The sequence below is a fragment of the Malus sylvestris genome, chromosome 16 (genome assembly GCF_916048215.2).
Source record: "Malus sylvestris chromosome 16, drMalSylv7.2, whole genome shotgun sequence".
NCBI classification, from domain to species: domain Eukaryota; kingdom Viridiplantae; phylum Streptophyta; class Magnoliopsida; order Rosales; family Rosaceae; genus Malus; species Malus sylvestris.
Window position 1 is genome coordinate 10,184,674 of NC_062275.1, and position 24,883 is coordinate 10,209,556.

Here is a 24,883-nt window from a genome sequence, read left to right on the forward strand (position 1 = left end):
GTGTATATATAAACATGGGTACATTCATCAAAATTAACCAAAAAATTTATTGTAACAAAACATTGGTACATTCTTCAAAATCACCAAAAAAAAAAAAAAAGATATTAGGCTTAATAACATTAGTAAATTTCTTCGATTAAACTTAACATGGATACATTAAAAAAAAAAAAAAGAATGTACCCATATAAGTTTAAAAATAGATTAGAAAAAAATTGAATAGATTTTATATAAAAAAAATGGTACATTTTACATATAATAAATTGGTATATTTTAGAATGAGTACATTTTAAGATTAAAAAGTTTTACATGAATGGGTACATATAATTAGCATGGGTACATTTAGCAAAATAAAAAGTACAAATAAAAAAAATATATGGGTACAAATATAAATAAACTTTAAAAAATATGGGCACAAAAAAAAATTAATATATAGGTACAAATTAAAACTGAAAAGAAAATTGGTACAAATTAAAAAAAGAATTACAAATTAAAAATGGGTACAAACTAAAACTAAAAATATATGATAAAAAAATTAGTCATAAATATAAATATACTAATTGTAACATTTTTAACATTAAACGAATATATTTAGAAATAAAAAAATATATTTTATTATTGAAATAATTAATGATGTTATTAATACCCAAGAACCTTGATCAAAAATTGATAAAGAATAAGATTTTAATCAATAGAGTAGCAAAATGAAGAATGAGAATCTAATTTCACTTTTAAAATATTTACAAGTTCAAAATTAATTTCTACAAGTGAAGCTGTGTTTTGTGCAAAGCCCACATAAATTGCAACAATCATTTTTTACCAAATGATGTTTTTGGATGCCACCCACTGACGATAAATAGATAATGGATTATGAAACTCGCAATTTAAACCCAAGGAAATAGAGGAGAAGGCAAACTCGATAATGGAACCAAAGGATAACCCAATATGACCGACTAACTTGAGGCTGGAAAATAAAGGCATTCAAAACCAAATCATGCTCGATATTGTATTAATTATTTTACCAAATCAGTCCAGCTTAGTCTATTTTAAGTTAGTTCAATTTAGTTTCTAAAGCTAGTTCAACATAAGACAGTTTAGTAAATCAAACACACCATTATATAGACTCCAAGTCAAGGTGAATACCCAAATTTTTATGGACTTTTAAATCATGTTGAATACACTTGAATTTTTACGATTTAATGATGTTTTCAATGCACAGTTTTGTGGTTTTTCTTTTTACTTGCAAAATAAATGTTTTAAATTCAAATCACAAATTCACGACTAATTTTTTTTCCCACCCCTTTAATATAAATATACAATTGTATTTAAAAAAAATTCTAATTGAGTACCCTCTAAACTTTCATAATCACAATTGAAATTTGTTTTTTTTTTTTCGAGTATAACGATATATTTTACACATTTTACACTAGAGAGATGAGAATTCAGCTATGCCACATAATAAATAATTTAATTTAATATCGAATTCACCATATATGTTGCTAATAGAGAATTGCAGGTTGAGAAATATATCATTTTAGTAAAGAAAAATCCAACTCGCAAGCGAAGAAACACAACAATCTTAACAACATTTTTAGATGTTTCTTAAACCTTGCAACCAATTTGTCGCGAAATCTTTCATTATCTCACGGTTCAACGTCCCAATTAATTAATTACCAAATTAATTAATTTTCGCCTAACCACAAAGAAACAAAGAAAACATAAATACATTTTGTTACAACTTACAACAAATCATTACCAGACAGCGATTCTTTCTCCCCTCTCTTTATTCCACGCCCAGTTTCCATCCCGTCACGATTTCCCCCAAAATTCCTTAATTTTTCTGCAATTTTTTTTTCTTTCAATTTTTGTAAATTTTGTGAAAGATTTTTTTGCCGAAGGAGTAGGACCATGGAGGATTGCAGTTAGGGTTTCGTCGTTAAAGCTCCTGCAAATATCGTCTTCAGGCGACAGAAGCTGTGGAGTGTTGCAGAAGCGTAGAAAGGGGAAAGGTTAGGGTTTTCTTGCGGATTCGATCTGGGAGGGGTTAGTCTCTAGCGACAATGGCCAGCAACTTGCCGATGAGTCCTCAGTTGGAGCAGATCCATGGCGAAATCCACGATAATTTTCGAGCCCTCGCGTATGTCTTTAAATTTCAGTTCCTGCATTTCGATTTCCATCGTTACTGAATAAATTTCCGAGCTTTGATTTTTCTCTAAGTGTTTGAATTGTTGTGCGCATTGTTTATTGATTGTGAATTCGATGATTGAGTGATCTCTCAGAATCCTATGGTTCAATTAGAGGAATGTGAGAATAATTTGTTTGTTTCGTAATTCGATTGCGTATTCATTCACAATTACGTTAGCTTGTGTTCATAAACTGTAGTTAAGCATTATTAACTTACCGGAGAAAGAGTCACTGAGGTGATTCGAAGAGTGTATGTTCTTGTTCAGCTGTTGCTGTAGTATTTTACCTCTTTGCAATGTTTTCGTGGAGTGGTGAGTAACATTAGTTGCTCTTTACAAAGAAACTTAAAGTGGGTGTCTTTTGGATGACACAGATAAATTTCCTAGGTTTCAAGGCTCGAGTTGCTCTATTGATTTTGCACATTGCTCAATAAACCTTTGGCATTGTTTGTGGGGGAACCAAATACTGAAGTGAATAATATTTTGGCCATGCTCTTGATGGTTCATTACTACTCCCGTGCTACTTAGAGGGCAATAATGTTATTGCTTCCACGACCACTTAATATTATTTTGACATCCGTATGTGGAACCCCATGGAAGCAACAACCATGATATACTCTATATTAGTCAAATAGTAGCCGTTGCGAGCATTTATTCTTTGATACAGTCTCATTTAGCTTCCACTCATTAGGTGGTTACTGAAACCAGCTGCCATTGTTTTATCACAGTTCTTCTCTGCCTCCGTCTGACCCAGTGTATTATCACTAACCGTTGTGATTATGCCGTGCACTTTTTTAAGCACATGGTCCTTCTTGTTGTGCACCATCTTACATGTTAATTGTTTGTTTATATTTCTTCTACAGGGTGTAGTCACTTAATGAAAGAATAATTCATCTCTTTGCAGACTATTTCTTTGTTTCATTTGTTGGGGGAAGTGATGGGGTTGTGTAGTAAATAAATGTATTCCACTTTCGATAATAAAGTGATCACGTTATAACCACAGTGACTTCCTTTTTGTTTTCAGAAATGGCTTCCAGAAGCTGGATAAGATCAAAGACTCCAATAGACAAAGTAAACAGCTGGAGGAACTTACAGGAAAAATGAGGGAATGTAAAAGGTATGCCACATATGGTATTTTAGTTTTTACTCTCCGAACATTGATCTGATATTTTTATTAACTGGGGATCTTAGACAATCCTAATTTTCACTTTCTTCGAAGAGAGAAAATACAGAGATATAAAATGTTGCCACATCCAATGCAATGTTCAAAATTTAACGATTCTTGCATCAATGACTCCATTAGGTTACTTTGGAATTTTGAAGAAATAGTAACTTATTAACAAAGACAGTTAGGTTGGAGCCATAAAAGTTTTGTCAAGTATAACTAGGATCATGATGGAAGTGTCTTTAAGTCATACTTATATAGAAGTCCCGCATACTGTTCCTGGACTCCCATGCATCTCTTCATTTGTAATTTTTTTGGGGATGTTGGAAGAATTGAGGTATGCAATAATTGTTGTTATGGTAGTGAAAGAAATAAAAAGCTACAAAAAGAAACAGAATCTCAGTTCTTCAGGTTTTCCGTTTTGGATAAATCAGAGTATGATTTTGTTAATTCTTTGTTTCAGATTAATTAAAGAGTTTGATCGTGAAATCAAGGACGAGGAGAGCCGAAATCCTCCTGACGTGAATAAACAGCTTAATGATGAGAAGCAATCTATGGTAAGTTGTTATGAGCTTTTGTTTTTTTCCATCACATAGATGTACACATGTACGCTGTACCACTTGCTGCCTTACAAACTCTGTTACTACTTTTTATCGGTGTATTAGTGCACAAGACCTTTTGGGGTACACAAGGTCTATTAGTTCCTGCTACTGTAACAACTCCATCTAATTATCATGCTTCATTTTGCAGATCAAAGAGCTGAATTCATATGTACAATTGAGAAAAACGTAAGTCCAGCTATGCATTCTGCACTATTGTCAATTAGTTGCTCATAAATTATGGAGTCTAATGTTTAGCATGTTGCCTTCAGGCTTTATATTCATGGGACAAATAAGTTAACCCACAAACACAACAAAATACTGTATATTACAGTTCTTGAATTCTAAAACTCTGTCACTCTTCATGCTCTGGGTATCTGTGATTTTTTTAAAATGATTTTTCATACTCTAGCGGAACTGCAGGTATATGAATAGCCTTGGTAACAAGAAAGTCGAACTCTTTGATATGGGAGCAGGAGTTAGTGAACCCACTGCTGATGAGAATGTTCAAATGGCTTCAGGTAGTTCTTGTCATTCTGCATATCTATGAGCTTAATTTGAATTTGTAGGAATGAGCTTTTTCCTATAAATCTTTCAAGGTTTTAGCAGTTAATCATGCTATGCTAATCCACCTGCGGTCTTTTAATGATAGTACAAAGTAAAGGTTTATCAAACTTTGAAAAGATCAAACTGCTTGGAACTTTATATCTATATCTGTGCTTGTTTTGTGCCTGATTTGAAGAAAAGATATGTCTGACCACCTTTCTAATCGGCATATATTTGTGATAGCTATGTCAAATCAAGAACTAATCAATTCTGGGATGAAAACAATGGATGAGACTGATCAGGTCATTGAACGCTCTAAAAAGGTGAACAGCTGTAAAAAAAAAAAAAAAAAAACTACAATGTTAAGTTTGTGTATTTTCTTTTGCCAACAATTTTAACTCTTTAGTCTGTTGATAGGTTGTTGAGCAAACAGTTGAAGTGGGAACTCAAACTGCTGTTACCTTAAAGGGCCAAGTGAGTGTGTTCACCTATTGTCTCTATTATCTCTCATTTCAAGAGTTTAGAGACTAAACATTGTTCGACTCCAAAACTTGCAGACTGACCAAATGGGCCGCATTGTGAATGAGCTGGACACAATTCAGTTTTCAATTAAGAAGGCCTCTCAGCTTGTAAAGGAGATTGGTAGACAGGTTAGTTGAGATCCCGCCCCCGAAATACTCAACTTGTATATTTTTTTAACAAAAACTAATTTCTCTCTCCAATATTTTTCAGGTGGCAACAGATAAATGCATCATGCTTTTTCTTTTGCTTATTGTAATTGGTGTAATAGCAATTATTGTTGTGAAGGTATGCTCTTTGATTCATTTATCTATTGGTCTTCTACTCATTTTACGCATTTTTTATGATACTTGGAAGTCGCACATTAAGTTACAAAGATATCCGCAGAGTTGTATTTGTGGGGGAAATTTGTTTATGAGTTTGGAAAGTGATTTCTGACGGATTGTGAACCATGCTATCTATTTTCCTCTCCCTCAAAGTAGTTAGTAATGTATGGAAAATTCATGCTTTCCTTCTCAGACGTGTGTTCAAAATCGTCCTGGGAAAAAATTAAAAGTTTAGAAACGACTACATCTGTTGCTAACTGTAATGTCTGTTTACATTTCAGATTGTGAACCCTGGCAATAAAAACATCAGGGATATCCCTGGATTGGCACCGCCTGCCGCAAGGAGGCTTTTGTCACTGAGTCCTCTGCAACAGTTGGAATAGTTTCCTCTTCCTTTACAAGATTCAAATTTTCCGATATAGTTACTATGATTCGAGTTCTGGGGGATGCAGAGGACGCTAAGAGGAATAGTTGCGTTGGTCGGTTTTTTCTTTATACATTATTCTTGCCCGAGTTGTGCATAAAGTTTGTGATTCTCTATGTAAATCACGCGTGAGTCTTTTTTTTCGCTTCGGTTTGAATGGCCAGCCACGGTTGTACTTCGTTCTATATGTACTCACCATGGAGATGTATTGCCTTTCAATCTTGCATGCACACTATTTTCCTTCAATTTCTTGTGAATGTCGGAGCCGCTTGTTGCAATTTCTCTACCGTTTTTCCAGAACAATATAACTCACATAATTGAGACACAATCCGTAACATCTATAAGACTACTCATGAAACAGAGCTCATGTTCTAACCACCCGACAACCATGGGTCCTAAGCTACCGTCTACAAATTTCAACCGGCAAATCATGCATTCACTTCCTAAAACTGAAAGTAATACAATGAATTGCCCCCGTGGTTCGGCGCGTTAAATCTGTTCCCTGGAAAGAATTAAGGGTCTAGAGTTTGAAAAGAATCTGCATGCTCCGTTTCTGGACTTTCCTTTTCCAAACATCATACACGAGTTCGTGAATCATGCAGCATAGTTGCCAGCCTGTGTTCGTCCAATGTGAGACAATCTTGTTGATTGAGTTAAGGGTGTTTCTTCATCAACACCATCGGAGGCTGAACCAGTCCCTCCAGGGACAAAAATATCAGAGGACTTTTTCTCCAACTTCCAATCCTGTATTGGCCGGCACACAAAACCACGTGTCACAAAAAATATAAGGGGATCAAGGCCTCCATAAAGAAATCAAATTCTGGAGAAAGCAAACCTTTGATACTCTCTCGGGAATGCTTTCTGAAGGTAGCTGAGATGCACGAACATCCTTGACCTTTATGTAATTGTACATGACAACACCACACAATGCTGCAGGCCAAATTGACTGGTCAGCTAAAGCTTCACATTTAAACGCGTATAAAATGCAGTTGCAACTTTGAAACTTTCAAGTTAATATATACGGAGAGCTACCTATGGCATAACCGATTATGTTCAGCCTGGTTATAATAGACTCTGGAAATATAACAGTTGAAAGGGCAATCAATATCCAGTCTTTCAGAACACCAGCAACCCGGATGGTAACTGCTCCAGTTCTACCAATTACTAAGAATATGGAGAAGTTCAACGCCAAAGCACAAAGAGCATTGGAGAAAAAGATCCAGAAGTTGAACTGAATCTGTGAATACTCTATTGCAGACTTCTCAAGTAACAACCAAGGCACAAACAGGAAGACAAAACTGCAAAAATAAATGAAACAATAATGGTGAGACGCTGAAGCAATGGCATGCACAAGCATCAAGGGAAAAATCTATTGAGTACAGAACTGTGTTTAAATCGCATGCATCCATCAATAAGACGTAGAACTTCATCAGAATAAGGATGTAAAAAGGAGCGGAGATTTCCCATGGTACAAATGGATCGTTCATACACTCACTGTAAATTTACTATGTTTCGTCCTCTAAATTATGAATCTCAGCCATATAATATAAGTTACAGATTCAGATACTCAACATTTACAGTAAATAATAAGTAAAGAATAATTTCATTCACCATCAGAACTAAATTCTGGAAATGAATCACTATTCTCTATCAAGATTGTTATGGATGACAAAGAACTAATATACTTCTTATTCATACTTTGCAATTGGAAAAAATAGTGTTTGCCAAAATTCTAACTCCTATAATGCATATAAGTCCAAGCATCACAGTATAATACCTGCATGGGGCAATATAGTACAAGCTGGTGATCGGATTTAGAGTCAAGCCCTTCTTCTGTAGAAGGACTTGTGTCAAGACCAGCCTGAGAGCTTCTGCAAAGATGCCTGTAACCTGGTAAACTGTACCAACTACATTAAAATGAATCTCCCCGTATGAGGAAATGACAACTCCAACGCTGACCAGCAACATGTTTGTGAACACGTCGCACCTTGCTTTGTCAGTTCCACACAATACAGCCATGATAAAAGTAGCCACTGGCACTGCAGTATTGAATGTAGATAGATATAAGCAGTCTTTTATTAGCGTTTTAAAGTGTAATTATTGTAGTAAAATAGATATCATGAGTCTCTGTCGGTGCATCAGCACACATACTTAGAGCTTTGAGCATTTGGATGAACGCCACTGAAATATGCAAGTAAGCAGTGTTTCCAAACCTGTAATACAGAAAAAGAAAAGTTCATAACTAAAAAGCTTGAATTCTCGTCTTGACTCTTGATAAGTACAATTTACAACAAAGCAAAACTTGACAAGCATACAATTCCTAAATGTGGCCATTGCATTTGAGCCCAAATCTAGACAACTTAACCGTACAAGGGACACCAATTCTTGAAGGAAGTTCGGACATTCTACACCAGGGAATCTAAGCATACGTTCATTTTTTAACACAAAATGAGAAATAGTAAGAGAACAGATTGGCACAAGTAACATGAGGTCTCTAAGCATTTTAGTACTTTCATTGTTAAGCGGCATAAGCCTGGTAACTGGTTACAGTCAAATCTGAAAAATTGACCGTAACCTTTTCATCAAATATGACAAGAATGATCTAAGCTCTCTCCTGAGTTTGAACAGTGACAGAAGACAAGATACATGATGCTTATCCATGCCCTTATTGATAGCATTATTAGCCAAAACAACACCCAACTACGTTTACATTACAGTGCTTACCAAAGACTTGACGCAAAGAAGGCACTGATTGGAATTACACAAGTTGCATATCTGCCACATAAAGAAAAGAAATTAGCAAAAAATTTGGACAAAAACAGTAATAACAAATTGGAACCCAAAATACAGCCTACATTCTTACATTTCAAATGTCATTTTGACAGGAGCTACAACCTGCGGATTTACAGAGAAATAAATAAAGAGAACAAAAGCAATAAATGAATACAACAGAAACAAAAATATGGAGTATTGATGCAATTTTTGACAAATGCGTAACAGAAAACTGATACTTGCATATGATGCAGATAAAAAGAAAAAAAATAAAGAAACTAGAACTACCCCAATCTGCACAATTAAGACAAACTATAAATTTTGAAGTTCAATAAAATTTCAAGATTGGCTTCTATAGCTCCAGTTACAGAGACCTCCAAATAAATCTTACTTCACTCTGGCCATATAGGGCATCAATTACATGTCTTGTCACACTATAGACTAATTTAACCCACTATCTTTTTGGCAGTCACCCTTCTCATTCAGATATGGGTAGCATGAGTGTCAAAAACATTCATGTATTAGCTACTGATAAGAGTAAATTAAGGAAAAGCAAAAGAGGATGTAAGAATCGTAATGGACACCGACTCCGCCAAGAGCTTAAGGTAACCAAAGTGATGTGAATCAATAGAAGACTTCCAGTCATATAAAGTTAATAGCAATAAGTAATATGTCGGAGAAATTATGTGCTATCACTTCGACTATCGACTAAAAGAAAATCCACGACCTGTCTACATGTTCAACTGGCTTGACACGGATACTAGCACTGATGTCAAAAGTAATTAACAGATATAAAATGCATATCCAAAAGTAAATAGTCATACCTTGAAAACACGAACAAGAAAAAATGCTACTAGTCCAGAAAATCCCATATGAATCATCGTAAGTGTTATGGGTAATGGAAAATTGAAGTATTTTGGAGACAGAACCCACTGCAAGGAAATTCACACAGAAAATAATCAGTAAAACAAGAAGGGAAATTATACCTTGAGTTTCAGTTTAACCATATAGACTATCGATGACCACAATGTAGATATAAACAGGCAAATCAGTAATGGGCAAGATATACAAATGAAGTACTGAGGAGGAAGTACCTTGTTGTACAATATAACGCCGGACGAAAGCAGAATGTAGATGAATAGGTAAAAATAAGTCAGCAACAGCGGTTTGCTGATCATCTTGGGCATTTTTTCTTTTATCAAACGACCTAATGTATGGTTTTCTGGCCTTTAGACCATCTTATGTAACATTTTTCACACCGAAAACGGCAAAATTAGCCACAAATGTTATGCAGTCCTAAACCCAGAAGAGGACCTCCTCATGCCCACAATCACAGATTCGTATGAGGATCAGATATCGCAATGGCTGCACTGATTCGAATGCTTAAATCCTGAAAGTGAAGGTACAGTGAGAAGAACGTACTACAGTAGCATAAACAATAACCAAACAACAAGGAAAGCATCAAACGTTTGTTTATTAAAATAGCATGAACTGGTATAGAATCAGTAGTAAAAGTGGAAGCTGAAACCAAATTGGGCAAATGGGCAAGCACAGAATCTGATCCAAAACAATTAGCAACAAGCATTCAACAAAAAATCAATCAGTGGTTTCTTCAAGAACTAACAAAACCAACATTTCCCAATTGAAAACCGAAACGGGCAGATCTAAAACGGACCCAAAACAAAAAAACTGAGAAGAACCCAATTCAGATTCTGATCCAAAACAGAAAACCCATGTCGAATTCAAGACGAAGGAGCTTACCCGACAGTCGAAATCAACTGAAACTGGCTTCGAATCTGAAAAACCCCGCTCAATTTCAGAGATCTATACACTTGGGAAAGAAGAGAAAGAGAGACAGAGTGAGAGAAAGAGGGAGAGAGAAATGGGATCAGGGACTGCGGGAAATAGTTGGTGACAGTGGGTGGGTAAATGAGTACAATAAATAAGCCTGGGAAAGCTAAGATAGGGAAGAACGTGCGGTTATCGATAAATCACAGAGAGATAAAGAACGTGGGGTTGCCTGAATCAGAAGAAAGAAGGGAAATTTACAACTAATAACAAGTAAACAAGCAAACAAAGCAAGCAAGAAAGAAAGGGGCCTGCTTTGCCTTCCTTCTCGTACCCAATGAGAGAGAGACAATCCAACAGTATCTTAGGCCGAAGAAAGACCGAGCGTTATCGGCCTCGCTCACTATGTCTGTTTGCGACTTACTGGCTTTGGTTGCTACAGACAGAAGAGACAGAAGAGACAGAGACTGAAGAAACAAATAAGCGTTTTTGCTCTCCACTATTTTAAACGTTTTTATATTTATTTATTTATTTATTTTTAAAATTGATATTATTTCCATTAAAGAAACTCAGCATCACAATGAATTAGTAATAATTTAATTTTAGTTTGACCCGTTTAATTGAGATGGTAAATTTAGATCCATTGGGCCCACATTGCACTTATTTGTGTCTTCATGACTTGCATAAAACAAGTTAATTATCATCGTAACGTTCTAGATTAACAATGTGTAAATTTAGTTAATAAGTACAACGGTCTAATGATATTTTTCTTCATTTAGAAGTGAGAGTTCTTAGGTTCGAATTTCGTGAATGACGAATTCGGTACCAAATTAGCCTGCTCATTGTGGGACTTAGTTGAACTTCTCATCTCCTAGTATAAAAATATCAATGTACTAAAAAACAAAGAAAATAATAATGTGTAAATTTATTTTCGTATATTATTTTGTTATTAGACCAAGACGCAACATGATGATAAACTTATTCCATACAAGTTGCTCTCGTTCTCAAGACCTCTCTTAAATCAGTCACTCACTCATTGTGCGAATCGGGTATGCATGTCAAATTGTCAATCTCATGATTAAAGAATAAACCATATTGCAACTGTATAGAGTTATGCACTTTACATTGGTGTTACCAATGTCCTCAAATGACCGATTGCTCACGCGTGTGTAAGTGATTCATTGTCATAGATATATGCAGATCATATAAAAAGTTCATACATTACGTGCACTCACTAGAGACAAACCCTAATTCTCTTTTTACGGTACTAAATCATCATCATACGTCGAATCGTAACCCTAATTTAAAAAAAAACGCGTGACACACATACTAAGGACGGTAAGCAAAATTATTTTCAATTACTTCTCAATTGAGTACTAGGATAGCCACCTCCAAAGTTGCCAAGTTGGAATGGTTAGTTGGTTGGGGTTTGGACTGTCCTTTGTCCTAGAAATAATATAGTCGTTGGTTGGTTCATAGTTTTAGTTTTGCCCTGGCTGTATCTGGATTCAGATATAATGACATTCCAACTACAACTAAATTAATTAGTCAAACTACAACCTTAGAGGTCTTTCCCCTCTGCTGCTAATAATAGAAATGCAAATCCTGTTGGTCATTTTGATCCTCCACTTTTCAGAAAATTGGATTGATTTGATGGGCACAAACTTGATTTTAATCGGGAATATGTAAGAACGTCCGATTTGTTAAAGCATAACAACATATTTACACTAAAGGTGGAGATTAAGTTGATATTGAACTCGTTTTTTACGATATTCTATCTAAAAGCTAGGTATGTGAAAATATTTGACATCAATGTATTCTGAGAGTATATATCCATAATCCCAGGTTTGAAAATGAAAGTCTTGTCTAGTGGTTTAAATAAGTCATGAGGTTCTCTCACATATTGTTTTATGATTTTAAAATGAATGCTCACATTTTAATATGATATCAGAAAAAATTATCCATGCGTTGAACCCAATGATCAACGAAAAACATAAGCCTCGGCCCTTACCTAATATTTAAATAATCATGAACCTCTCCCTTCTATGCTCCTAACATTAATTGGTCTTAGTGTGACACAATAATTAGCACGCCTTGCAGCATGAACGAGTCAAATCAAGTTTGAGATTCCTGCCCAAAACTCTTGCAATTTGTAGTTTTTAGGGTCCTTTTTTTTTTTGGACCTGGCTTCTGCCCTTCTATTTCTCATACACTCTCATCTTTTTTTGTTTGTGCGGTCACGGTTAAGTTATGTTAATATTTTATATTACTATTGCTTTTGTCTTATTATCTTTATAAAAAAAAATCAATATAAAATATTGACGTGACTTAACCGTGACCGCACAAAATAAGAGAGAATTGGATGTGAGTGTATGGGAAGTGAGAGGGCAGATAAGCCGGGTCCCTTTTTTTTCATAAAATTCATGGACAAAGACAAGGGGATGGAATGTGCACAATTTTTATCAACAAATTAATGGTCATAAAGTGGATAGGACTTTAGAAATTTAGAATCTAGGGTTTGGACCACGACTAAAACAATTAAATTAACATCACGCGCATCACAGTTGATTGGAAATTGGAATTATCTCACAGGCCGACTTTAGTAAAGCTGCATAATTACTATTTTAAATCATTTGCAGGTCACATTATTTCTCTAATCTCATCCTAATCCCTTCTTAGCACCATTTTTGGCTTCTAACCTTGAATCTCTAATCTCTATCTTCTAGTTGATTCCTCATCACCAATGCTTAATCTCTATCAACGTAGATTATTGTCAATGGATCAAAATTTTGATTTGGATCGGAACTCGATTCGATGTAATTAATAGGATGTAAATTGAGACTTTTAGTTCAATAATTCGAAGAAAATGATAATCCTAGTAAATGAATTTGTACATGGATTAAGATTGATTCAATTCATTCACATGTCCTGTTGGATGATGGGGTATATATAGTTCTTGACATAAGAGGGAGGGGAAATCCCAAACTGAACAATGGGACATCAAATATAATGTAAATATTCTTAATCGTTTGAGCTACAAACCTCTTGCAAGACATATCCGTTTAACAATTTCAATGAAAATTGTAATAACAATGCTACCTAGACACACAAAATTGATATCATTGCTGACCATTTTAATAGAGGTGAGTTCCATGCACACAACAGTTAGTCTACCTCTATAAGAAAGGCAGAAATATTAAGGAGACTCTCAAAGTGGGTCTTTTTATGGACTCTTTGCCACCTCATATTTTTTGCTCAATATTTTATAATGTGTGGCACGAGAATTGTGTCAAAAACATGAAGTGGCGAGAGTCCATAGACAATCTCATTTTTAAGAGTCTCTTTAGCATTGCTCTAAGAAAGGTGGATGTCAACATAGTTATTTTTGCGTGTCTAAATAGCATTATTGGTTTTCGAGTCCTCTGTATCCATGACTAGTTAATCTAATGGCACCGCATATTCACTTTATTGGAGGAAGTCTAAGTTCCAATTTTATGAACGACATATATTAAAAGTATAAAAAAAGAAGAGTGATTTTATTCACACACTTATTTTTACCTCTCATACACTTCCTGTTAATTTATGTCATTTGATCATCTTCAACTCTTTGGATTTGATGGCAAAAAATTGAGAGAGGTGTGTGAAAAGTAAGAATGGATATGTGGAAAGCAATACCCAAAAACAAAACTTGAATCTTTTATTTGATTTGGGCCTTTTTAGTTTTGGGCAGACTCAACTCCTTTCAAATTTTGGGCCTCAGTAACTTCACAAACACATCCAACGGGCATGATTCATGTGTGTCTTTCCCAACACAAGAACTATTATTCTGGGGTCCAAAGTAGTTCCTCTGTATCTTTCTAAACAGAAGAACTTCATCCTCAATTAACAAAAAATAATAAGTGATTAGGTCATATTTAGGCAAAATAAATTTTATTAAATTTGTAATTATGGTGCCAAAAATTCAATGGAATCGAAAGGAATGAGCCACATCAACAACATTGGAGATTTTTTTTTCTTTAAAAATGGGATAAGCTGGTGGCTTCGTCAAGGTAGTTCACTTTTTCGAGGACTGAAAAGACTCATAGAGGTATTTTAGCCTCCCCTTGGCCACCATCGTGCAATTCACCAACGCCAGGAATCGAATTCAGGACGTGTCGTGTGAAATACGAGCCTGTAATTCATTCCCAACCACTGAGCCACCTAGTGGTGATCAACATTGGAGATTGGAGGTTAACAGAAAATACCAAATAATATAATTAGGGAAAAATGACTTAGTTAAATTATTGCATTAAGAATGCATTATTTATTAATCAAATCCAAAACACAAGCTGATACCTCCCCTAACAACCATACAATATCTAAACAGAAAACAGATGTTGCTGATTCAACAACTGATGCAATTTGTCATCAGCCGCACAAATGTTGCATTTGCACCCAAGGATTAACGTTAATAATTAATTAAAATGTCTAAGTGCATGAGCATGCTAAGTTAAACATTCTTCTTCCATGAAAATTCCCAGCAGCAGCAGCATGCATGCATGGGGATCATGAGCATAAATTAGGGTTTGACATGGGCTTCTTCCTCTCATCCTCTCCAACCCTTGCCCTAACTACCAACATCAAAGATTCCTTCTTAGTTGATCAAGTTTGGTTTAATATATTGGGAAGCAAATATATAGGAAAATTATAAAACACGTACTGAGTTTTGAGCTCATAATTTTAGCGTTTATGATTTAGTTTATAATGCACAAGTTATACTTTTAAATAAATTGATACATATATCAGCATGTCAATCACGTGGTGCATCATATACACAAGCGTACATATTATTTGTTCATTACGTCTGTCTTTCTATTAAAGAACATATTTATATTCTATTTCAATAATGTTATTATTTATATCTTAATTATGACAAAAACGTAACAATACACATCTACAATTTTTTATTGGCATGTTATCTACTAATGCTATCAAGAACTTATCATCACAAATTATATTAACATTTCATCATTTAGTAATTAACATCTTGTCCAGAAATGAACTGATCATATATATTATATAAGTCAGGAGGCTCGTTGTAATCCAGTCCAAATTGTATCTTTTGCATGCTTTAGGTTGAGAGACAAGTAGAAGATTTAATTTTGACCTTTGTCTATGCCACCTGTATGAAACACTAAAAAACCTATTTAACTTTAAGATTTGGGTCCATAAAATATATTACCCTGTTTATACTTCACGCTTGCCCTTAAAACATAGGACATGGAGGTCCCTTGAGGAATTTGTACAGCACATTCTTTTTCCTACCTTTCCATTAAAATATAAGGCAAAATGCCAGACCAAAGTTGACCTTCGTTTCCCTTGCTGCTATAAAATTCAATACCGATATACTGCCGACTAAAAAGAAAAACCGCAGCAAACCTGACTTTATATATTTTTAGTCTGCCTGCATCAAGGAAAAGAAAAAAAAAATTAACAACCGAAGAAACTTGAGTTTTAAGTCACTTAATAGTACGGTTTAGTAGTAATTCTTTCATTTGTAAGCGGAAAGTTTTGAGTTTGAATCTTGTAGAAGATGAGTTCAATATCAATTTATTATGACTAGCTCATTAAGTTTCCAACTAATTATATTATTGTTCTTGGTGTATCGGAATTGAAAAATCTCTCCATGTTGAGAAAATAGTTATTAAATTTGGCTGTTTAGTTTTAGAAACCCTAATCAATGTCTTAATTGGATGATTATATCATATTAAACAAGTAACCGACACCTACTAGGTTACCACTTACTAGATACCAATGAGAGAGGATCCTCGTCGGATTCTCTTTGTGAGAATTCCAGAGATCCTCCAATCATATTTGTTCATCGTGTATCATGTGGCCAGTTTTCGTCAAGTACTATTTATATTCAATTTTAAATAAAAAAATTTACAATGATTTCTGACCGTATGATATATAATAAACGAATATGATTTGAGAATTCTCAGAATCCTCACAAAGAGAATTTAGCGAGGATCCTCAATAACAATGTTGCATCATTCGAATTTAACATTTTGACTGTTGAATATTTATGTACTTTTTCTCGATTAATTTAACACACTTTTGTGAAAAGTCAACAATATTTGCGTGTGGGGAAGAAATGTGGCAACCCTTTATTAGCATAATCAATCTTGACGGAGCTGGCCCCATACGATCAATTTTTCATAAAGAAAATAACACAAAAAAGTAGTTTCGTTTTAGAGATTAAATGAAATTTTATTAACAACGATCAATTAGTTCATTAGTAAACATGTTAAATGTAATTAAGATAATAACACAACAATAGCCACTTCTCAAAGATTCGAGCTTGAGTAGTAATCATAGCTGATATAAAGATTTTCTCAACCACCACGATCAATAGTTCAAAAGGTAATAAATCATAGCACCCACAACCACGAAAACTAACCGTCATAGCAAAAGGGCGAGCACAACCAACATATAAATATAACCAAAAGATAGGAGAAACATAGAGAGGAAGGAAATGAACAAATCAAAAGAGATTGTCGCCGACCTTTCAAGACCAAAAACAAGGTCGGCAACGGAGGTTTTTTTCTCTTTATAAGCTATATATCACATGCGGGTTAAACTTAACGTGTGCATTAATAAATCACTTTGAATGTATTATGACCAAACTAAACTGAAATATTGATTTTTTCAATATTTTTGTTTCACGTAAAATTTCTAATTTACGTGGTTAAGAACAATTATTCATACCTACACCAAGCATATGTACGTTAGTTCTTGTGCATTTTTAATATAGGGCAATGACCAATTATAACATTGATTTATATGGCCAATTTGCTAAGATAAAACACATTGGATTCTATTTGATCATATTCCCCTCATAAGATTTTTACAGTTTATTGAATTTATTTAGGCGTTTAATTTTAGTAATTGTTAACGTTTTCCTAAATCTCATTGGATTCTATTTAGTCATATTCCATGCTTGGTTGGCTAATCTAAACTCTTTTAACTTTAAAAAGTAATCTTAAGGCCAAAAACAAAGGCTTTTCTTCTAAACTCCAAAGCACTATTGTCTTATTCTATATTTTTCCTCATAACCGAAGCCTTGTGCAATGCTAAAAAACCAAGTGAAAAAGTATATGGAATTCGAAAAATAAATATGTATAACCCAATAGGCAATGTCTCAATTATTATTAACAAATATATGTACTCATTTCTTTCTCACCATGGAGACTTCATCATGTGCTATTGAAATAAAATCACTAATTATTTAAATAGAGCATTTCATAATGTTTCTACTCCTAACTGTGAATATAATATTCATTTCAAAGGGTACTATATATACAAGCGCGTTTACGAGATGAATGATGGATGAACTGATTCAAAAGTCAATAAATTTTAGATACGAGCATTTCTATTATTGTATTTTTACTAACGGCTCACTCTTACCTCATATTTGGGATGATTTTTAACGTCAAGAAGAAAAGTAACGCTGAACGAATAGTTGATTGGTAACTTAGCTCTATATAGTTATTAAACATTGAGATATATAATTAGGAGTAAGGCATGAATATGTAGTGTATTGCATCAAATACAGGTTCACAAAACAAAACAATAAATGATGAACGTGAATACCATGTGAAGTCATGCAGATGGAGGGGGACTGTTCATGTATAGCAGCGAGCAGTTAATAATACAGAAGCAGACGTATTATGTAGTCTATGTATCTGAAATGTGAAGCAATCTGACACTTGAACCTAGCTAGGTATATAATCGAGTCCTCAGCCTCCTGCACTCACTGGACCAACCTACTGCTACTAAACATGATTGATCCTGCTCTAGCTAAAGATATTAAGTTGCAAATGCGGAAACTCCAAGCTAACATATTGCTCGATCTTTCACCTCAGTAGCTTTTTGGTTATTGTATTGTGAAACCCTAATGAGATATTTACTTATCAATGATGGAAAGTAAAGAATCGAGAAACTTATGAATAGCAGAAGTGAGGAATGAAAATGAGATTCAAATTACTTTTTCTAGTTTATTAAATATTGATTTTAACCGTATTGGATTACAAATTATAAAGTGAGATCCCCATACTATACCCAGTACATGTTGGGAAGTCGGGAATTAGAATGATTCACGCGTACAGATTCATAATAAGTAATTAACATGCAATAAATTACACGTCGACAATCTTGTGGACTAGATTTTATGGAGATACTAAAGCAACAACGGTTACGAACCTAAAAGTCAATTTTAGCTAACACTTTTGAAGAAACAGGCATTGAGTGATGGTTACGGAATAGCGTTCAAAAACAAAAGAGCCGCTCATCAATCTTCATCGATCTGTAATGTGTTACTCTCTCCATACAGCAATGATCTCTCATATCCTAAATCTGCCACAAATTTCATCATTTCATGAATTATGAAATATTGTTGTCGACTGTTTAGGTTGATCTGTTCATCTGGATTCCAGAACAGTTTTTTTCCTGGTGGGTTATGAACTTATGGGTTATATAGGATCCCAGATTGCATTTTCTTTTTATCAAAGAGAGACCAGCTAGTGGTTTCGCCACGAAATCCATTTTTTGGGGGATCGGGAAGACTCACAGAGACATTTTAGCATCTCTTGGTCACCATGTGATTCATTAGCACCTGAAATTGAACTTAGAACGTGCTGTGTGAAATAAAAGCTTGAAATTCATCCCCAACTACTGAATTATCCGTTGTAGTTTATTTTTCTTCTCGAAAATATGAAATATTACCAATTTACCAGGGGTATCTTGGGGTCATGAGTCTATAAAATTTGGTACGGAGTTCCAGTCTGTTTCCTTGACTATTCCCCCTTTTATTTCCTTAACAATTTGTGCTCAACATTTCTTCAAGGTCACACTGATTACTTGTCCCCCATGTAATCATAATCCCTCCTTATTATAAAACATTTATTTTATTTAAAAATTGATGTTTGACTAACAAAATACTTCTCTTTAAATATACAAGAGATCCCTTACATAAAATCTGAAATTATAAACTGTTTATATATGTAAGATATGTTAGTTGTTTTTATCCTTTTTCATAGTCTTGTTAAAAAGAAAATTGTAAAGCCATTAAGTAATACGATCTAGTGATATTTCTTTTTACTTGTAAGTGAGAGATCTTTAATTTAATTCTTCGCAAAAACGAATTTGAACTATATTATTACACTAAGAGTCTAGCCTATCCCCACATTTTTGGTGTAAAAACATCGTTTGCTAGAAAAAAAATGTAAAAAAAATTTGTAAATTCTTTAGAGAGAATAAAAAGACCCAAAAAAGGAGGGTTTTATGTTCTGCAAAACCTGATTTAAGTTTCGGATTATCTATCACCCTCAGCAGTCGGCACGCATTTAGACATCGCCATAGGAGTAAACAAATACAAAGAAATGAAACGATAGAAATTTGTAGAAACAGCAAAAGAAAGCTTCGATTTTTTTCATGCTTCTCTTTTACTGTATGTAATGTTGTAACTTGTAATGCAGTCTCTCTCCTCACCACCTAACACTGACAACTCCAACCCTTTTTATTAACCCCACCATCTCCATTTGCTCTCCCCAGAATTCCATGTGCCTCTCTTCTCTTCTCCATTCCCCTTGGACTGCACAAACACACATTAGCCTCTGTGCTTGTGAGTTGTGACCTCCCATTTTTGTTTGGAGTTTTTCAAAAGGGGCAAGTGCTTCTCTGGAAGAGTGCTGCTCTGCCTCCTGTCTCACTGTCTGAGCTTGGATACAAAAACGCATTTGCCCAATTGAGAAACCCCAGAAAAGAAACCCACCAATGTTTACATTACAGATAATGGGATTGATTTGGTTATGTGGCAGCAGCCCCATTTCCAAGCTGGGTTTTTCTGGGTCCTCTAAATAAGAGATCTAGAAGACTGAGTTGAAGAAAAATTTCAAATTGAATTGAAGAAAAAGGTAAAAATTCTGAAACTTTCAGTATACAGAGCTTCTCTATATGGTTATTTCTTGCTGCATTTATATATTCATAATATATGTATATATATTCCCTGTTTGTTTGCTGGGCTAAATGTAGAAAATATTAAATGGGGTTTTTTTTTGAAGATTTTACTGTTCTTGTTGTTATTACCATAGATGTTAAAAGTTCAAACTTGTTTCAACTTTTGTGGGTAATGTAGAAGTGGACTTAGGTAAGCCAAGTGCCAAGTATTTGTTGTATTAGGCTTTAGTGGGTTTCTGCAGTTATTGGTTTAATTGGGTAGGGTGAAAAATGATTAAAGTCTTAAGTCTTTATCGATTGTTTTTGTATTGGATATGGAATGATGTGGGAATGCATTAGTTGGTTATGCTGTTAATATGTTTTCACAGTTTGAAAGTGAGTGGAATTGGAAGGAGAAATCTTTGTGCATTTTATTTATCCTGCTCCATCTTTGGTTTATGCTTCATATTTGCCAAGTTGCCTATTGGGTCTGAGTTTATTTATCCTGATCACTTTGATGTTCTTTGCTCTGCATCTTCTTTGTGAGATTGTGGATTGTGGTTGAGTCTGTTTTCTTGACCACGTTGGTTTTCCGCTCTCTCTCTCTCGCACTACATATTTGTTTCAGTACCGCATTATGGTCTACCGCGTTCTTTACTTTTATTATGTTCCCAATTTGTGAATGTGTGTTTTTGTCTTTCAAAAGAAAAAAATTGATGGCCATTGAAAGAGGTGAAATTTTGGCGATATAAGCAGTTAAATTCAGTAACAAACTGCTAGATATGCAAAAGGTTGAGTTTTTTAATGCATGGAATTGGAGTTCTCATTTCTTTGTTTTGAACTCTACAGGGTCCTTTGTATCAAGAGAAAATGGCATCCGGTCTTGATACTGTATTAGCCAAGAAGACATTTGTCTTCGGTTTAAAGGTTTGGGTATTAACAGGGATCATTGTGGGAGTTTTTATAGTGATGATTCTTGCGGTGCTATCAATTTGTCTTACTTCGCGAAAGAGATCAAGAAAGTCTAATGACGTGCTTCCTCTGGGCCAAATTCCAAATGATTCAAAGGAAATCAAAGAGATCAGGGTTGATCAAGCTTCAGCAAATAACTATATACCCCGTAATATTTCTTCTCTCACCCTTGGTGATAAATTCAGTGACAAAGAGTCAGAGAAAGTGTTGATCCATAAGAATGGAGATAGTAACAGTCGATCAGGCTCATTTAACAATGCGGAGAAGGAAACTGTTGGTTCTCAATCTGGAGATGAGAGTGGTGCGGCTAATATGTACAAGCCTTCTTCACAGCCTATAACTGCCTCTTCACCTCTATCTGGTCTACCTGAATTCTCTCGCCTTGGTTGGGGTCACTGGTTTACATTAAGGGACCTCGAATTTGCAACAAGTCGGTTTTCAAAGGAAAATGTCATTGGTGAGGGTGGATATGGAGTTGTTTATCGGGGTAATCTGATTAATGGATCTCCTGTGGCTGTGAAGAAGCTACTCAACAACCTGTAAGATGCATCTTATTTCCATAGTTTTATGGCTTTCTGTTTTTTGTATTTTCTCTTTTCCTTACAATTCAATTATTTGGGTTTATAACATTATATATTTTCAATCATCTCATAGAGGACAAGCAGAGAAGGAATTCAGAGTAGAAGTTGAGGCTATTGGGCATGTACGACACAAAAACTTGGTTCGACTTTTGGGATACTGCATCGAAGGCACCCACAGGTACCATACCCTTTAGTTTTACTGTAATGGCTTCCACATGGTAAAATAAGGCAGTAATGTATTAGCTGAGCATCTTGTTTTGGTTTGGATAAAGTAAAGAGTACCACTGTCCCATCCTTAATTATATTCTTAAGCGAAAGAGTTTTGTACAGGTTGCTGGTTTATGAGTACGTCAACAATGGAAATTTGGAACAATGGCTACATGGAGCTATGTGCCATCATGGATATCTCACATGGGAGGCACGCATGAAAGTTCTTCTTGGCACTGCTAAAGCGTAAGTCTTCCTATACCTTAGTTTGAGTTGTTTATCCTTGTGGTTTATCTCCTCTGACTCTTTTTCATGTTTTTCAGGCTGGCTTATTTGCATGAGGCCATTGAACCAAAAGTTGTGCATCGAGACATTAAGTCGAGCAATATCTTGCTTGATGATGACTTCAATGCTAAGATTTCCGACTTTGGTCTGGCAAAGTTGCTAGGTGCCGGGAAGAGTCATATTACGACTAGAGTTATGGGTACCTTCGGGTGAGTACCTTTTTTCCATTAGGAACAGTTGCAAATATTTGTATGAAGATTCTTGTGTTGATAGAAGAACACTATATCGTTATTTTAGAGTAATCCTTTCTTATTGGCTCCTTTCATCATTCTTTTTTCAGGTATGTGGCCCCAGAATATGCCAACTCTGGCCTTCTAAATGAGAAGAGTGATGTTTATAGCTTTGGGGTTGTGATTTTGGAAGCAATCACTGGAAGGGATCCAGTGGATTATGGTCGGCCAGAACAAGAGGTATGACAAAATTGTTCCTATTTTGAAGTGAGAATTTTGAGATCAAATGTGCATTTTAGTTCTGCGTTCTTATATTGGTTAGTCAAGGTTGCATGTCATATTCAATAATCTGCTTTTAAATTCATAGTTTGCACAGGAAAATGTAAATTTTAGCTGGAAATTCTTGCTTCCAAACAGATGCATACCCACAAAAACCTCGGAGTTGTTTGATTTGTTCTGTGACAGCAATCTGTCTTTATATTTATCTGCTTCCTTTAGGGGAAGAAAAAAGAAGAAAAAGGAATGATACCAGTGTAGTAACAGTTGTCCTTACACCTGCTGCGTGGTTCTTGCAGGTAAATTTGGTAGATTGGCTCAAGATGATGGTTGGAAGCAGGCGTTCAGAAGAGGTGGTAGATCCGAACATTGAGACCAGGCCATCTACGAGCGCCCTTAAACGAGCCCTTTTGACTGCACTGAGGTGTGTAGATCCAGATTCTGATAAAAGGCCTAAAATGGGGCAAGTGGTTCGCATGCTTGAATCGGAGGAGTATCCCATACCGCGAGAGGTATGTCTCTGAAATCATCTTTGAAATAAGAATGCTAAAAATACCTTACATCCGTTTTCGACACAAATATATAGATTCATTCAAATTTCTGGCTTGCGTGGTTTTTTATTTTTTACTTTTATTTTTTTTCCCAATTGGTCTCATCCTTATACTCTGAGGAGTTCATAAGTTGATCTATCTATTGTAACTTGGTTGGAATTTAGGACCGAAGACGCCGAAGAAATCAAGCAGGGAATACAGAAGCCGAGTCTCTGAATTCTGATACAGATAAGAGTGAGAATCCACATACAAAGACAGATAGCAGAAGGAACCATCGAACATAGGCACGTGGGCGAATCAATCATAGAAATGCAAGGAATACAAGTTGTTGATGCACAAACACAAGTCAAAGGGGACATTTTGCACTCGTTTAAAGCTTTCATATTCTTCAGCCTGCCATAGTTAAGATCAAGGGAAGGAATCGAAACTAGATGAAGGAAAGGATGAAAACGAGAAGTAACCTTTTTTTCTTTTCCTTTTGATTCCATAAACCTACATATAGATGTTGAGAGACGGTTATTGTGTGTGGAGTGGCATTGGAAGGGGATGCCCTTGCCACCGGTTGTGTACAGTTATCGGTTTTTCCTTTTCCTTTTTGTTTAGGTGATTGTAGTTCATGAGATTTTTCCTGAGGACATGCCAAGGTTTACAGGAAGAAACGTTTTTGGCTTGCATTGTGTGTTTCTACCAGCATTGTGTTAGGTTTACGACCGCGACCGCAACCGCAACCGCAACCGCAACCGCGACGGGAGCTTGGTTGACATGTCAAGCCATGTTCCCGTACATTTGAAGCAAAATGTGAGATGTTGAAACTCAGCACAAAGAAACGCAGTCATATAATTGCCAAGTTCAGTATAAGGGTTGCACTGTTAGTTGTTAGGGGGAGGGGGATTGAGCCTGTATCAAGGTACATAAGCATCATTATTTCTCGTCACTGCGGTGAAGCGTTATCTGCATTCTCTCAACTTTTTGGAGTAAACGTATGCGTTCAGCCCCGTACTTTTTTTATTGGATTTGATCTAACGATCCTCGGTCAATTAGTTTACACCGTTGGATCAAATTAAACTGCCAAATATTTGTTGCGCTATGAGAACATATTTTTTTGGCTAAATTGGATTGTTCATCCCTGTGGTCATAGGACACTTGCATGATGACCCTCGTGGTGAAAAAACTAGGAATTAAACCCCTGTGGTCTAGAATGTTAGCAAAGTTAGTCCAAAAGTAAAATTTATGTTAAAGGACTGTTAAAAGTTGGGGTAAAACTGTATTTTCAGTTCCAATTGACATTGAATTGGGTCTTTTTTTTTATTTAAAAAATTAAGCATTATTTTTTTTTGTTAATTGTTATAAAAAAATTATTTATTTTAAATGTCAATTGGAACTGAAAATACAGTTTTACCTATACTTTTAACAGTCATTTAACAGAAATTTTACTTTTGGACTAAATTTGCTAACATTCTTGACCACAGGGGTTTAATTCCTAATTT

General features: G+C 35.1%; 3 protein-coding genes across 4 annotated transcripts; 2 read left to right on the top strand and 1 right to left on the bottom strand.

The window, feature by feature from the left end:
- The first annotated feature begins 1,734 nt into the window (after positions 1–1,734).
- LOC126607825 (novel plant SNARE 13-like) lies at positions 1,735–6,037 on the top strand. The gene is made up of 10 exons (XM_050275539.1): positions 1,735–2,134; positions 3,205–3,297; positions 3,809–3,902; positions 4,096–4,133; positions 4,368–4,465; positions 4,734–4,813; positions 4,908–4,964; positions 5,048–5,140; positions 5,223–5,297; positions 5,617–6,037. The coding sequence occupies exons 1-10, from the start codon at positions 2,058–2,060 to the stop codon at positions 5,716–5,718; spliced, it is 807 nt and encodes a 268-aa protein (XP_050131496.1). The 5' UTR covers positions 1,735–2,057; the 3' UTR covers positions 5,719–6,037.
- Positions 6,038–6,048: 11 nt separating this feature from the next.
- LOC126607824 (probable sugar phosphate/phosphate translocator At3g17430) lies at positions 6,049–10,783 on the bottom strand. 2 transcript variants are annotated; one of them, XM_050275538.1, is made up of 10 exons: positions 10,654–10,783; positions 9,626–9,921; positions 9,356–9,463; positions 8,623–8,654; positions 8,484–8,534; positions 7,911–7,972; positions 7,537–7,798; positions 6,792–7,057; positions 6,595–6,689; positions 6,049–6,503 (listed from the first exon to the last, which is right to left on the bottom strand). In XM_050275538.1, the coding sequence occupies exons 2-10, from the start codon at positions 9,716–9,718 to the stop codon at positions 6,354–6,356; spliced, it is 1,119 nt and encodes a 372-aa protein (XP_050131495.1). In that variant the 5' UTR covers positions 9,719–9,921; positions 10,654–10,783; the 3' UTR covers positions 6,049–6,353. The 2 variants fall into 2 exon arrangements, with proteins under 2 accessions (XP_050131495.1, XP_050131494.1); XM_050275537.1 differs by having other exon boundaries at positions 10,293–10,780.
- An 8,955-nt stretch (positions 10,784–19,738) lies between these two features.
- On the top strand, positions 19,739–24,070 carry LOC126609019 (probable receptor-like protein kinase At5g18500). The gene is made up of 8 exons (XM_050277040.1): positions 19,739–20,272; positions 21,144–21,805; positions 21,921–22,025; positions 22,178–22,300; positions 22,378–22,548; positions 22,680–22,809; positions 23,145–23,357; positions 23,561–24,070. The coding sequence occupies exons 2-8, from the start codon at positions 21,165–21,167 to the stop codon at positions 23,678–23,680; spliced, it is 1,503 nt and encodes a 500-aa protein (XP_050132997.1). The 5' UTR covers positions 19,739–20,272; positions 21,144–21,164; the 3' UTR covers positions 23,681–24,070.
- The last annotated feature ends 813 nt before the right edge of the window (positions 24,071–24,883 follow it).